Raw genomic sequence first — 16138 nt, 5'->3', positions numbered from 1 at the left:
GTCTATTATAAAGAGTGCATTGCTTAAAGGCATGGTTATTTTAGATCATATCAACTGTTTATTAATCTCTTGTGGAATATAATCTGTGGTAGGGCACAATTCCCGGGATTGACCTAATGCAATTATATAGGAATCGTTTGACCTCTTGCATATGCAGCATGTGTTTCAGGTGTGCTCTTATATATATTCTCTGACCCTTGTTTCGTTTAGACTTCAAGACAAGGTCCAGGAGACCATTGAAGCTTTGCGGCTGGCAGGCATCAAAGTGTGGGTGTTGACGGGGGACAAACACGAGACGGCAGTCAGTGTCAGCTTGTCCTGTGGACACTTCCATAGAACCATGAACATCTTGGAGCTTCTGCAACAGCGCTCTGACAATGAATGTGCAGAGCAGCTCCGCAGACTGTCCAGAAGGTGTGTGTGCGTGTGTGTGTGTGTGAGATTCTCGTTTTTTAAAATGGAAATATTTGGAGTTCATGAGTTTTTGTTGAATTTTGAATTGATAGTGAGACTTTAACCAGTTCTCCACAAATATGAAGGTTTACTGTATTTCAAAGAAAATGCTTCTATAGTGTTAAGTCTTTAAAATGCAAACTTAATGAAAACAATGCAAAGGTACGTGTGTGTTAAGTAAAGACTAAATTAGTCTAAGCTGGTGATGTCCAATCTGACATTAGATATCTTTCCTTTCTGATCCTCTTTTTGCTCTCATTCATTCCCAGGATAAAAGAGGACCACGTCATTCAGCACGGTTTGGTTGTCGACGGGGCCAGTTTGTCTTTAGCACTGAGGGAACACGAGAAGCTCTTCATGGAAGTTTGTAAAAACTGCTCGGCTGTCCTGTGCTGCCGCATGGCCCCACTGCAGAAAGCGAAGGTTATAACCTACTGCCAAGTGCACACAACCTATAACACTTGAAAAATGTTGAATATTGACACCAGACTGATCAAAGCTGATTCAGTTTGGCCCTGGTTTGATGGTCATTGGTGAAATACATAAAGTGAGAGTCACTTGGACTAGATAAGTCATCAGAGCAGTGTTTTCAAAGGCTACGCAGGGGTAAACCAAGATTGGTGGTTCAATCTATGGCTTACTTAGTCTACGTAGTAAGGTTTTGGCTTGTAATGTTAAGCCTGTTTACCGTTTAGGCCTTTCTGTAGACTCCAGAACCGCCTGGAACTCACTGTGGAATATTTGTTATCACTGGGTAACAAATATTCTGGGTATAATTTATCTGCAAACATGTTAACAAATTCAGCCGAAAAAGGCCAGAGACACAGTCAGTTGTAACAGCAGTTTTCTGGACTTGGTGCAATAACTCTGGCAGTCGAAACATATTGAACTTGTTCTAAGTAATTCTCTGGCTTCAGACCAGCACTGAAATCGCTTTGATTAACCTCCGACCCAACAACAGTGATGAATTTTAAGAAATTGACTCAAATACTTTCAAAATACAGACTGTAGAAGTTAATTGTTTTCATCTAATGCAGTAAAGCCTACTTAAGTTAAAGTTTCACCACCCTAACTATGTGTTTGCATACAAAAAAACACGTTTGCCTCCGAAGAAGTCAATTCAAAGGACTGTTATTTATGTAGCACATTTAAAAACAACTCAAGTTGACCAAAGTGGCTCACAGAATAAAAATGCAACAACCATAAGAACAACAACAAATAATAAATCTTCTTGGATGATAAAATCGCTCAACTCAAAGATGCATTTACTCCACGCTCAAATTAAGATTCAACTCTGACATCAAACCAGAGCCAAATGAGGTCATCTTTGAACTCTGCCCCATACTGCAGACTACAGCTTGGTGCTCTTCCTCGTTCCAGCCTAAGTTATTTAGACAATCAGTCTCTTATGGCCTGTGTTGTGACAAAGGAAGCAGATCTGATTGGATTCAATTCAGAATATGGATGATGGAAAAGCTGCTCACTCCCATAAATGTTGTCTTTAATTTTCCTCATGTGAGCTTATAAACATTTGTCTTTTTGATAGGTACTCTGTGTTGATTCATGTCAAAGATTTTTGTAAACTTTCTAAATGTCCTTCAACATCTCAGTTGTCCTTTGATCTGTTTAGGTTGTGCGACTTTTCAAGACATCTCCAGAAAAACCAATCACTTTAGCTATCGGGGACGGAGCCAATGATGTCAGCATGATACAAGAAGCCCATGTGGGCATAGGTAAAAACATACTGGACGTACACTGACAATACGGCCTTAAACTCTGTTGTGTTTGTATTCTGAAGGGTCATGTTCACTGTGTATGTGCGCACCTTCAGGTATCATGGGAAAGGAGGGCCGTCAAGCTGTGCGAAACAGTGACTATGCAATTGCCAGGTTCAGGTTTCTGGCAAAACTACTTCTGGTTCACGGTCACTTTTACTACATTCGAATAGCTACGCTTGTACAGTACTTTTTCTACAAGGTAAAATTCTTTTCTTTCTCTACAAAAGTTAAGTGGCCATTTTGAACTGTAGAAATGGGCTTTTACATCAGCTGTTATCACGAGTGTACTCGGCTGTGTCAGCTGTTCCATGTTTTTAATGTGTCTCTCCTTCGCTCTGTCTTTTCTAGAATGTGTGTTTTATCACGCCCCAGTTTTTATACCAGTTCTTCTGTTTGTTTTCACAACAAGTAAGTCTCTTTAAATCTCCATTTCACTTACTTCTCATCTATCGTTGTCATTTCTGTTTCCGCTTTTCACATACACCATTTCACTCAATTTGCACTTTTTAAATACTGATAATTCTCTTTCCAAATCTCATGTTGAACGAAGTCATTGTGATATCCAGTTTGAATTAAATTTTTTATTTAAAGTGTTAACAAATACCAGGCATCTTTTGGAGTTTCTGTCATCTGTTACATACTGTGTAACTGTGTAAGTCATTTCTAAACGATAGAAATGCCAGGTAAAGATTTTGTAGTTGATATTACACCTTATTGTAAATGTACTCTCTCTAAATTAAACTCTCTCCATCTTGTTGTTTAATGTTTTTCTGGATAAGTTGGAGATGTCACTTCTACCCACAGTTTGGTGTTGAGTGAAATGCTGTTTCTGTCCAATCTAGACTCTGTATGACAGTGTTTACCTGACACTGTACAACATCTGCTTCACCTCGCTCCCCATCCTGGTGTACAGCTTGTTTGAACAGCTGGTTCATCCACATGTACTGCAGAGTAAACCTGGCCTGTACAGGTAAGGCCATGTGGAATCCCCAGGTGCAGACTTTATTGTATAATATCATTCACTGTTAACAGAAAGCAGCTAAGCAACTTGACTTGGCTTCGTGCTAAGTCTGACAAAGACTGGTCTTTATGTAACATGTTAGATGAGCTGTTGGTATCTGAAGTCTGTTTTTTCATGGTTTGTTATTTTATCAATCATTAAATTACTTATCTAAGTGTTGTTCTGTTCATTTAATTGAAGCATGAATGTGCGGTTTAATACAATATATTGATGTAAAAAATTAAGCAAAACTTTTTATCAACAGAGATATCAGCAAGAACTCGCTGCTGTCCTTCCGGACTTTCTTGTACTGGACTCTGTTGGGCTTCTGTCACGCGTTTGTCTTCTTCTTTGGATCCTACATTCTAATGGGGGAGGACACGACACTCATGGGCAATGGGCAGGTGTGTGTCTGACAGATATGTTGTACGTGTTGACACCATGGTTGAATCCCTAGAAACAATCCTGATGAGAAAACATGTTTAAAAATCATATTTCAAAATGGTTTTGCACATAAATGGTAGGTAACTGTGTTTACCTGTGTCTTCTTTTTGTTTGCGTGCATTTTGTGATGTTTGTTGGTGGTACTGATTACTGGCTGTTACTTCTGTGATTTGTTTCCTTGATATTTCTTCTTTTTATCTGTTTCTCATTCTTTCTTTTAAACAATATAACAAGTTTTCTCTTTCTTGCTTCATATCTTGCCATCTCTCTTACTGTCTGAAGTTTGCCATTGACTCACTTTTATTACTCTGTTGACTGTCTTTTTTCTTCCATCTTCTGTTGATTGCGACTTTTTCCTTCTGCCTTCACGCTGTGCATGTCTTCAGATCTTGCGAGCTAACAGGCAGCTGGTAAGAGTGTGTTCTACAGTTGAATGCATGTCTCCCTAGGAGGTTAATGAGAGGACTCGAGAAGATTCATTAACATGTCTACCGTTGAATAGGATGAACTTCAGTTCTTCTGCTCAGTGATATGTTTACATATTAGCTTATTTCAGAAATGAACAGCACAAATGGAGGTTTAGCTGCTAAGTGTATTTAGAAATAAGAGGTCTGATTCCTTCATTTTAGCTAAAAAGCAATTTGTGCATTCAGTTTGCAGTTCCATTCATTTTGTCCAAATGCCATATTTGTAATTGATTTTTAGTCCAGTTATTTTTTTCGTGCACATTTACAGCCCACAGCAATTCACAAATAAATCTAAAGTTATTCTGAACAAGTAGTACAAAAGCTTCAGACTGCAGATTTTAATATACATATTGTAACATGTTTATAGATTAAAATATTTGAGTAACTCCACTGGAGGGTTACTTGCATCTTCCCTTTAATAATATGACATTTTTATCATTATTTTGTGGACTACAAGCTACAGGAGGTCATTGAATGAAGGAGGAACATAAGATGCAACCTACCACTTGGGAAAAAAATTCCAAGGGGTCCACAGTTGTTTTTTTTTCACACACATCTTACACAGTTTGCTATTAAGCGTCAGAGTTTAGACTCCAGCAGGCTTTTAAAGTGGTTGTCAACAATACTGTGCCTCCTGCAGCTTTCACTGTTTAAGTAGCATCGGAGCTCCTGAGGGTAGTCGCACAGGCCTCAATGTAGACACCATAACGCCAGACAGCTCGTTGACCAGGGGCCGCTTTCTGGGTTCATAAAGGATAGATTCGCTCACCTTTTGTAACGCTTTATTACTTTAGACATTTGTAGTTTTGCTAAAATAGTTCTTAAAGTTAGAATAACTGTGCTTAGCTTTTTTTGCCATCCAATGGATCAATGGAAGTAAGCTCAGGTTGTTGGAAGTGCACAAAAGAGGCTGATCCTCTTATCAGTTATCCTGCCACTAACCGTGCATGTGCATGTAAACAAAGCTTCTTTTTCTTTCCGGTCATAAAGTCTTGTCAGCTGTTGTGTCACACTGTTGACTGCTAATAATTGCAGTATGTCTGTTTCTATAGATGTTCGGGAACTGGACGTTTGGAACGCTTGTCTTCACAGTCATGGTCATCACGGTCACATTAAAGGTAAATTACATTGAATATTACGGTCAGAACCAAGCAGTTATTTTTAGGAACACAGTCAACCTGTTATCAACATATTTCAGAGTAAGGAAATAATATCATAGAATTTTCCAGACAAACGAACACAAAACAACAGCCGCTATTCAGTGAGTATAGATGACGGGTTTGTGGAAAAGAAAAAAGCTCAACATCTTACACACATCTTCAAACCCAAATACTTGGCTTAGATTTTAAATGGAGCAAGATGGTCCCCTCAGGTGGATACTAAAATTGTAAAAGCATGTAACACTCTGTTGCTGTTTGCATTTACTAAAAGCTGGGCAGCATGCTTAGGTCCACAGAGCCACACTTGGGTTTCACACCAGTGTGAAATACAGTATGTTGTGAAAAGGATGATGTCAGTGACCATTAACTGCAGAGGATCATTTGTTACAGGTTGGGGGTCAACGTCTCTTTTATAGCACAGAAGCAGACTGATGTAGTTTATTGTTGCACCACCTGTCACTATCTTAGTGTTTTATACCTTTTTGTGTGTGTGTGTTTTATGTAATGACAGCTTGCTTTAGAGACTCATTTTTGGACGTGGATGAACCACTTTGTGACGTGGGGCTCAATTGCTTTCTATTTCATCTTCTCGCTCTTCTACGGAGGCATTATTTGGTAAGAACAGCTGTCGTCTTTTTGCAATTATTACCTTATTTTTGAATAATTTCCCATCTAAGGACTGTAGAGCATTTTCAGAACAGCTATGAAATTAGGTACTTCATTTCTAAACATTTAAATTACATGGACATTGAACATTTCAATACTTGCATCCTAATATTTGCACATGATATGTCCAATTTACACATTGAACTGTGCAATGATAACTTTATATTTATTATTCAGGGTATAACACAGTCTGCAGGGGTACGGAAGCAGCCCACATTGAACCTGAGAGACAAAAACTATCAAACACATTTTAGTATAATGTTTTCCAGCACAACACCACCTCAGATTAACTCTATGTTCTCTCTCATGTTGAAATTTGACATCTGAATATATTTACGGCTTTAATTACGGAAGAATATTCTACAATAGCTCATGTTTTTCCCAGGAAAGGCATTCATCTACAGCGATGCAGCTGTGTACTTGTGCTAACGCAGTTCTCTTTTCTTTTTTTTTTTTTTTTTTTCTTTCTTGAATCTTGATGAGGCCTTGGGTGAAACAGCCAATCTTGTGACTGCAACAAAATCACTGAGGCTTTGTTAAAATCCTCTGTAAACATCTGCCAGAAAGTCGGACCGATCAGATCAATCTTAACCACTTTATCCAGTCTGGTCAGCTTCCAGACTTGTGGGAGCCATCCTGGTGATATTGGGCCATAAGTGATATTTGCAGTCTGACATCTGCACCAGTCGTTATACTCCCCTATCGGGGAGTAATAAAATCATTGGAAGAGCACAACTCCAAATGCCAGCGACACTTGAATTCACAGTGAACGGTGAAAAAATGGGGCACATCTGGCTGTCCAGCTCTTTTGTTGTTTTTGAACGTTTGCTCGAATGTCGCAGTCACTTTTATATGATACGACTAACGGTGTCCGCCGCTGACGACGAGCATTAAAATGGTTATCTCTCCCTTTCCTCTTGCACTACATAACTATTGTGCTGTTTCCACTTTCTACAGGCCCTTCCTGCATACCCAGGACATGTATTTTGTCTTTGTGCAACTGCTGTCCAGCGGTTCAGCCTGGTTCGCCATCATCATCATTGTCATCACTTGCCTCTTTCCTGATGTAGTGAAGAAAGTTCTCTACAGACATCTGCAGCCCACCAGCACGCAGAAAAGTCAGGTAACGATTGAAAGAGATGCAGAAGCAAAGAAAACGAGTGCAAAGTGATGGCAAGATGTCTACAGATTGTTGCCTGGAAACATTCATGAAGAAGCCAATTCCCGTTCTCACTCTCTGATCCTGTTTATACTGTCGGGCCACTGTGGGCTGGAGCTATCATTGAGCCAATGGAGCCAATGGAGCTTATAGCTGGGCTTTGAAGCTGTGAGCCAAATGTATCTTTGCATTCTGATTTTAGGGCTTCTAGCCCTTTTGTATTGCCTTAAAACCCTTCCACAATATACTCGCTCAGCAATTTTCATTCAATGAAAGCAAGAGTTGTTCAAGTGCAGACAGTTTGAGGGAGATGGATGTGTTAAAGGTCTACCGTAGAGAATAAAACATGATGCAGATAACATTACAGATGTGTCTTAAATTTGTAGCTATGTCTTACAATAATGTACAGTTAACGCTCAGATATCCATCGAGGATCTCTTCATATGAAGCTTTGGTCAAAGTAAAGTGGCAACCACTAATTGCAGATTTTTTTGTAGACACAGACTTTCAGTTGAATCATTTTACTCTTTAGCAAGCAGGATAAATTAACGGACAAAAAGACCAAATGACAGAATCGTTATCTGCTGGTAAACTCATGTACCAGGTAGTCTCTCTGCTGATTGTGCAACACTTACAGCAGACTCCATTGATCTGTCTTTGTACATTACTGTTAGAGGCCCAATGCAGTGTACAGTACAATTTGTAATAACTGAAAGAAATGATGAGCCAGTGAGTTGCTGAACTTCCTTGTTCCTAAGCAACTGGTCGACCAGTCTAAACTCTCAGCTAAACCCTGCTTGTGATGCCCCCTCATACCAAAGTCGCCCTGTCCGGCTGTCGCTGTTCGCTCGATGATGCGATGGAGGGGAATGTAGAGCAGGCAGGCAGCACATGATACAGAAATTTGTTTGTGGAAGTCCCTGCGTTTTCTTTACAACGCGTTAAGAATAGCAGCTACGGCTCCTTATGATGGACAGGCTACGATTTCAGAGTCAAAAGATTATCTAATAATTACATCTGCATGTATCTGTATATATCTGCAATATTTTCAGCAGATTTTATTCTGGGGACTGTGTTGAGAATCCCTCACAAGAAAACCAGAGCAATTACTGTGGATATTTGCATTTATGTTTCCACTATGCTTCCCCATTTGTCTTTGCTTTGTAGAAATGTAGTTTTGGTGGTCTTTGAATATCTAATGGGGAATATGTATGTGGGTTTGACATACAGACGGCTTATTGAATGGATCCTGTTCTTCAAGATAAATCAGGATTTTGTAAAGATGAAAGACAAAATAGCGCAAAGAACAGAAGTTGGAGAGAGGATCAGAAAACGACTTCCAAAAAAGTTAATTGGAGAAATGTAGAGGAAATAAATCCAGAAACAGGAGGTTGTTAAGGTTTATACATTTAAATAAGCCCGGACCATTTGGAGTGCTTTACTAATGTTATCCCTGAAGCCAGTTAAAAAGGAAAAATCTTGATTTATATGTCTGAGTTTTCTTAAGATCTTTAACTCAACATTAAATCTATTGAGTTGTTAAAATGGAAGGAAGGACCGACCACCGTTCAATAGTTAAAATGTCTTCTTTGGGCAGCGTTGGCTTTATTACAGATTCCGACATGTATCACAAATTATTATTTTTCCTGTAACGTGAGAAGAGCCTGGAGGTAGAAATAAACTATAATGTCAAAGAAAATCAAAATCTAGACAACAGCAAAAATGGGTCTGTGTGTGTTGAGTTTCAGTCATGAGTAACCCACTTAACAGGAGCGTCATGGTGTTCATATCTGCACCGCATGACTTCCCCCTGATCAGTACACAAACATACACACATCACCAATCAGAACACCAGCATCGTTACTCCAATGTTTCACTTTAACACTTTCCTTTTAAGATTTGTTCCTTGTTTCCCAGGGGAAAAAAAGAGCTACTTTTTCCAATCCTTTGTGGTGTTTGTAGATTCTGCTCTAACTTTTGTCCTGTTGTGTGTGTGTGTGTGTGTGTGTGTGTGTGTGTGTGTGTGTGTGTGTGAGAGAGACTCTGAAAGTAGCCTCAGTATGAATTGTGTGTTTAAATGCACATATGTCTGCGTGCGAAAGAGCTGGATTTCTAACCTCTCTGTGTGTTCTTCATTCTGCCTTTTGTCCGTACTCTCCTGGTGTAGATGTATTCCAACAGAGTGGTGATAGGGGATGACTTCATCGCTCTTCAGCCTTTGTCCAGAGCCAAGAGCCAGCTGGGCAAAATTAGGTAGAGGATTTGAGATTCATTCAGCCCGGGGCAAAACATGCACCTAAACAATTAGCGAGGGGGGGGGGGGGGCACAACCAATTACAGGAGTGCTTTATCCAGAGGCAATATTTCTGTACTCAAATCAACTAATTTTCATTCTTTAAAGAGATTTGAATTGCAACATATTTCAGAAGACTTATCATCAAGTAAAGGTGTTGAAATATATAAATAAATAACTCAATTTAATACGGTTAGTATATATTTTACTATGACAAATGTTTTAAACCTTAGTGGGACATGCGCTTTACTTATTTCCCTTTGTATCACCTGTACTTGGAAAATAGGAGTCAAAATGTCTTTGAAAATCTTAAATTTAAAGATGTAGATCATCAACAAAATCGAAGTTAGAATCTCATTTAAACAATCTGGCCTCTGAGAAGAGGAAATATTGCTTCAAAGGATAAGTGCTTTTGATTATGTTCATTCATTCACGTTCAGATATTCTTTTCTCCCAGGTCTGGTCTTTCTGTAGACCTCCTCAGGCTCTTCTCCAGCACTATCAGTACTTCTGAGATGTGTGCTGTCAGTTTTGGAGCAAGGCCTTTGGTTTTATGTCTGTGACTGCATGTTCTCGACTGCCAATCAGCATTCTCTGTGGTCGGGGTGGGGACAACGTGAATGTGCTTGTGAGATTGGAGATCATGCAGAAGAATGCGATGTAGAGTATTTCATCTGCTGCATGTGCTGCACATTAGTGAGAGACATGAATGTGTTCTGAGACTCACTGCATGCTGCCTTCATTACCCCACCCACTGCAAGAACAAGTTGATAAGGGGATGAGCGAGCAAATGTGTGTCAGGCCACATTAGAACCCTTTTTGACTTGATATTGTCTCTACCCACTGCACTCCCTAAAATGTGGAATTATTTTGGAATGTGGGGACCTTATTTTTATCAGGTGGCTTTGTTATAAAGTCATGCATACAGTCATTCACTTTTAAAGTGTGACATCATTCAGATGCATGATGCAGCCTATCAAACCACTTCTTTATCTTCACATCACGATGCATCCTTTTGTTGTTTGCCCAGCCAATAGTCCTCAGACTGCTTTTTACCACTTGAGGCTGCCCTCTCACCTCAGAGTTGCTCACCTGCATGGTTTCAGCAGTTCCACAGAACAAGACCGATATCTTACTCCTCTGCATGAGTGCCTCTTCCGTTGTTCTGGGCCATCTTCTGCAGCATGGTGCTGTCCTGTTAGAAGCATGAGAAACTGCTGAGTCATTGCACATGATTTAAAATGGCCATTTCAAAATCCTGCCTTTTGATATCTGATAAAATGCCAACAACCGAAAACTTCAAAGAACTGGAACATTTCAAACGTTCTCTTGATTTATTATTTATTTAACATCACGTGAGCAAACTTTTACCACGTTTAGAATTTCCTACATGTGATTTCAAAGGTTCTAATGCTGCATGCGTATCTTAGCAGCTATGTAGCATGGTACTCGGGCACTTGCATGGAAATGTACATTAAACCAGATAAAGATAATATGCTGTATGTTTTTATAGTACTTTACAGCTCATTTAATTGGCAGTTTATACTCCACATTAAAGCTATCGAATCATAGAGTTAGTCTGATTGCTACACGGAGAGATGGGACAAAATATTCCAACTATCACTATGAGACAGTTTCAACAAAAACTAAACAAAATTATTTGTTGCATGACTAGTATTTCTTTTTTTTGTAATGTGTACTTAATAAACTGGCATCTGAATGTATATTTTAAGCTATAAATGATGCAGACAAAGCAGATCAATCCTCAGACTCCATCTCAATGAGGATGTACAAACTATAGAATTTCAGATCATAAGTGTGCTGTACATGGTGTTGAAAATGGGTACAAAACACATAATACTGAAGAGGTCCTATGTCTTCAGTTTAAGTAAATTTGCTAAAACTCGTTCTGCTTTCAAAATCAAATCCATAAGTTCCTGTTAATGTGCTGTATAAAGTCATTTACTCAGCGCCATGTTTCCAGTACATTTCAGTCTTTTTTTTTTTTTTTTTTCTCTCTTCCCTATGAGATGAGATGGAGGTAATCACCAAAGAGTCCACAGGGCTCTCTTGGGGTTAGCTGTTGTTTGCCTACTCTGTAGCTCTGATAAATTCAGCTGCAGGTTAATTGGCTCACATGCTAATAGATTTGCTCTTACGCGCACTTCCCTCGAGAAATATTCTGTATGCCTGAAGCTTCTCTCTTTTCATTTATTGCTTAGTTTTACATCTACTTCTGAGCTTACCTGCCAGTGTGTTCGATTGTCTTTTTTTTTACTGCTTTTGAGGGAAATTAAAGACCTCACTTAGTGACCTCATCAACCCAATTAAATATCCTGAAAGACTCCAGATTACCCTTCGGTCTCAAGAAGAAAGATGTTGAAATCTAAAGTAGGGGACCTTGTTCTTGTTGACATCTTGTTACAGAAGCCAGGAAGCAGAAATAATTAGCTTTGTGTGCCCAAATTTGCACCCCACTCGGCTGCCATGTTGATAAGGTCATTTATGAAGGGCTTTAAAATAAGACCAAAGTTGCTTTGGTTTTTATAGACTGTATGCATACCTGCATTTTTTTAGCACTGTGGATTGAGGGTCACAGATTTTCCCCAATCAACTGGCCTCATACACTGCCGCCGGACGGACATACTGACTGAGTGAAGGCTTGCCTACTTATTGAGTAATTTGCTAGTCATTCAATTATCAACACTGGAAAATATATCCACTCTACCCATGGTTGTTAAGTCTTTATGGATTCTTAAGATCCTGTGTTTCATTGGGGTAATGTAAGATATTGCCAGATGCTTGAGACAGTTTCTAATTGGCTCAAAATAAGGATTTTAGAAAGTTCCAAGATATGTCAAATTTGAATTTCAAATAGTCGGCTTGTTTCAGTAAACCTTCAAAGAGTGAAAACAATACTGAATGACAAAGATGGATATTTTTTTGCAGTGTGATCGGTTATGTTGCTATGTCGATGTCCGGCCTACCAACAGCCTTGCCTGGTTGACTGATGGATGAACTGTTTGATTAGCCAGCAGGGCTCACTGTAAGCATCTTGTGTTCTTCAGATGGAAGAGGGTGAGTGTTCAGTCGGCCCAGAATATGACCCTGTTAAAGCCCAGCGGAGCCCAGGGGAGGACAATTGGCACCTGCTAGCTGCTTATCCTCCCCCTGCTGCCCCCGGCCCAGACCCATGCTCCCCTAGGTAGTACCATACATGTACTTCACCCCATTGTCCTCATTGTACTTTCACTCCCCTGGTTTCACCTGAGGACCAACCAACCCTCTGCAGTAACCTGCACATGACCGTATGTTTGGTTACAACAACCCGCACCCTCAGTCATTAACCCACGGTTGTATGTGACAGCTGCTCCACTCTGCCCTTTAATTTCACATGTTAGTAATACTGCTTCTGCGTGTCTTTCTGTCAGTATCCCTCTGCATATGAATGACCTCATACTGTCCCACCCAGTCATGATTTAACTCCATCCTTCCCTACCCTTCTATGAAAAACCTCATCCTTTCCCAGCCCAGATGTGACTGACACTGTCCTCCCTTACCCAACCATGATTGTGCCTGACTTTCCCTAACCCCTCACTGTTATTGATCAGGTATGGGTTTAGAGTTCAAACAAAGAGAGAATGCTGTTAGCATGCAGGCTTCATTGTCTTTGACATATTTTCATTCACCGTCTGCTCCCATTTCACTCAGTGATATATCACTGTTTGCTTGTAAGTGTTTCTATGGCTCATTTTGTCTTTTGATTTTAGCTCTGTTGGTTTTTTTCTGTTATTTTCCATCTCTACATAGTGTTTGTGAGCACCATGTGTATATTGTACAGCAAATCAGAGATGAGTAAATGGTTTGATCCGGACCAAAGCGTGTTGCAGGTTAGAGCTTCTTAAAGATAAACTACTTTCCTTCTGCTGTGGTAAACCAACAGAATGCTCTGTTATGCTGAATGCTATGACTGAAGTAATAAGTCAGCCAGAGGATGATGTCACCCTTAAAGCTGCCACTGAGGCCATTTTATGGCAAAGCATTGAGTTCTGGTATGTGTTTCTCAGGAAACCTAATTTTGTCGGAGAACTGTTAATCACATTTACTGGTTCAGCTCTACTGGAGGCAGGATGTAGCTTCTGCCTCATTGTACCAAAAGGAGAAATGACTATTCAGTTTGTCAGAAACGGTGCATTTATGAAATGGACATTGAAGTTGATACTTCCTCTAGATGTCAATGGGTGTGGTTTCTGTTTTAGCAGTTGATGTAGTGCCTCAAGGGCTTGAGCAGCCACAGTATCAGTTACTCTATGACCATACCAACATGGGACCTTTTGCTCTCTGGGATACTTTACTGTCAATGGCTACAGCTTTGGTCTTGGCTTCCATTTCTTTGCACAGACAGTAAATCATATTCAGTTTTATCAGTCAGTATTTTGCTATGGCCAGCCAAGAAACAGAAGTTTGGTTCCAAGCCAATTGTCTCAAATTTCTGCAGCAGAGAAGCACGGCCAACATCATAAGTCAGAGTACAGTAGAATGCGTGGGTCCAACACTAACAGTGGACAGGTCATACTAGGTTAGAAGAGACTTCATGAAAATATCAAATGAGAAAGTTTAGAGGTGGTTTCTTATAAAAAAATCATTCAGAAACACTTTTCGGATGCTTTTAAACTCCACAGAGACTAAACTTCCCTTTCAACAGTACTAGAAAGAATCCTATGTTCCTGAACCTCGGAGTAGTTCTGAATTATGTGGATCTCTTATGGAAGTCTGTAGTTGATCTGTCATTTTGTGTCCCTGTTTGTTTTATGAAAGGATGGTACAGAGTGCACACTCCATGGGTATAAACTTACTCCGCTCCTTCCGGTTTCTCTTTCTGATCTTGTCTTTGTCTCCTCTCCATCACACCTCGTCTTTCAGGCATTGACTCGGATCATAGGTCATCCGATCCTATTTGTTTCTAGGCAGCAACTTTTTTCAGATTTATCCACCAATGTATCGCTATCTCATCTGATTAGTCATAAACATATGTTTAACCTTACTATAGTCAAGTAGAGGGTTTATTAGCTTCTAACAGTTTCCATATTAATACAGATAGTGTTTTGTATTATTTTGACAATGTCTACATATTCTTGTTTATTTATCATTTGCATTTGTGGATATTCCAGACGCTCACTTTGTCTAACTGCAAATAGAAAGAGTGGATTATCTAAGTGTAAGGACCTAAAGGAAAAGGAGTTTGGCTTCTGTTGCTTGCTCATGAATCTGATCTTCTGGCCTTGGTTCAGGTTCGTAATTCCTTAACAACGCAGATTGAACACTGAGCGATGTGGATCAGACGCAGAGTGATCCATCACAGATTTATGGACAGGCAGAGAGACCTTAGCTGAGTTTTAGAGGCTTTGCAACAGATAGAGGGGTTGTCTTGCCTTCAAAGATCACTCTGAAATCATTACAACAAAAAGAAATGGAAAAAGGTCTCATCGTGTCTGCCCTGCTGTTTGTGCAAATGGCACAAACATTTTACAGTATAGATCTTGAATAGTGAGAATAATAGCGTTGGTCTCACTTGAATAATCTTCACATCATTTTGGATTCATCACTTTGAGCTTCTTTGTGTGTTTTCCTTATTTGTTTACAGGTGGAACAGTTTATGTATTAATTTGCAACATTTCATTCCCCAGTGAAGCATGTGTTGAATGTGTTCCCTGTTCTCCATTGTTGCTGCAACAGCATGCAGTGTGTCATCCTCTAGCTGCCCTTATCATCCTTTAACTGAAGGATATGGCACTGATGAGACCAATGTAATGTCACTCAGGTTGTATTGGTTTTAATTTTGTTGTTTTCTTCTCTTTCTTCCTTTACTTCTTCTTCTTCTCCTCTTTCCTTTTTCTCTTTTGCCCTCTATTCTCATTTCTTTGTGATTCAACTTATCGTCCCATGCACCTATTCTTCACATCATCATTTTACTCTCCTTCTCTGGCTCTCCTTCTACGCTCTCACCATCTTTTCCCTCCAACAGTCTCTATCAGCCTCCCAGGCGCAGGCCCTCAGCTGTGTGGAGTCCCTGTGCTGCTACCAACATGGGCAGAGCGGCTGTTCCCGCCTGGCCCACCTCCTGGAGCAAATGACCGGGCAGTGCAAGGCCAGCGCCAGCAATTGCCACGCATCCAACCGCAGCAACAGGTGGGGAGGACGGAGACGACAAGAAACAATGATTATGAATCCTAATGAGCCCTCGCCATCTCTTGGTGTCAAAAATTTGGGCTGCAGCCCTGACTGTTATAGCCCATGATGTGACTGCAACTCGGCTGTGAGTCTTATCTTGTTCAGATTTGTAGTAGTTTGAACATGCGGTTGTGTGGAGGCCAGGTTTCAGCTGGTGGTTTTAGTGTTTTTGAAGAGTTAGTCTGCAGATACACAGATCAAGTCATCATGGACATGTCATTTCCATCAAAGTTAGTGTTGGAGGAGTCCGGACATTTGTTTCATCACAGGAAGGTGAGCTTTACCTCCTGTCCACATGAGTCCGAATAAAGTGAAACCAAAATCCTAAAGATGAACAACTGAACAGATTGTGATGGCCGTGCTGAAGATGTTTGTCTGGCAGCCACCATGGGGAAAATTTTGGTTGCAGTTTTTCAAATGTTTTGATTGAAATCCTCTCAGCGTCTGCACCCAACAGATACCATGCTGTGTTTTGTCTGCAGCTGAT

The 16138-nt window shown here is 40.1% G+C and overlaps 2 protein-coding genes across 5 annotated transcripts in view; one reads left to right on the top strand and one right to left on the bottom strand.

Annotated features, from left to right (window-relative positions):
* dnajc19 (DnaJ (Hsp40) homolog, subfamily C, member 19) overlaps positions 1-16138 on the bottom strand; it is a 472642-nt gene that overhangs the window by 369232 nt on the left and 87272 nt on the right. The gene's annotated exons all lie outside the window — the stretch shown is intronic.
* Positions 1-16138, top strand: part of atp11b (ATPase phospholipid transporting 11B) — a 47737-nt gene that overhangs the window by 23147 nt on the left and 8452 nt on the right. Inside the window, exons 19-32 of one of the 4 annotated variants that reach the window (XM_075485932.1) lie at positions 211-414; positions 723-876; positions 2084-2186; positions 2285-2430; positions 2580-2639; positions 3074-3201; positions 3497-3635; positions 4062-4085; positions 5195-5260; positions 5814-5917; positions 6926-7091; positions 9295-9380; positions 12489-12625; positions 15446-15527. In XM_075485932.1, coding sequence (XP_075342047.1) covers positions 211-414; positions 723-876; positions 2084-2186; positions 2285-2430; positions 2580-2639; positions 3074-3201; positions 3497-3635; positions 4062-4085; positions 5195-5260; positions 5814-5917; positions 6926-7091; positions 9295-9380; positions 12489-12576 — 1468 coding nt within the window. In that variant the 3' untranslated portion in view covers positions 12577-12625; positions 15446-15527. Of the gene's footprint in view, positions 1-210; positions 415-722; positions 877-2083; positions 2187-2284; positions 2431-2579; positions 2640-3073; positions 3202-3496; positions 3636-4061; positions 4086-5194; positions 5261-5813; positions 5918-6925; positions 7092-9294; positions 9381-12488; positions 12626-15445; positions 15610-16138 lie in introns of those variants that run through there. The other 3 variants (XR_012772964.1, XM_075485930.1, XM_075485931.1) reach the window with 3 other exon arrangements.

This window comes from Odontesthes bonariensis, chromosome 15 (assembly GCF_027942865.1).
Source record: "Odontesthes bonariensis isolate fOdoBon6 chromosome 15, fOdoBon6.hap1, whole genome shotgun sequence".
NCBI lineage: Eukaryota > Metazoa > Chordata > Actinopteri > Atheriniformes > Atherinopsidae > Odontesthes > Odontesthes bonariensis.
Note: the sequence above shows the minus strand (reverse complement) of the source record. Positions and strands in the feature narration are given on the sequence as shown.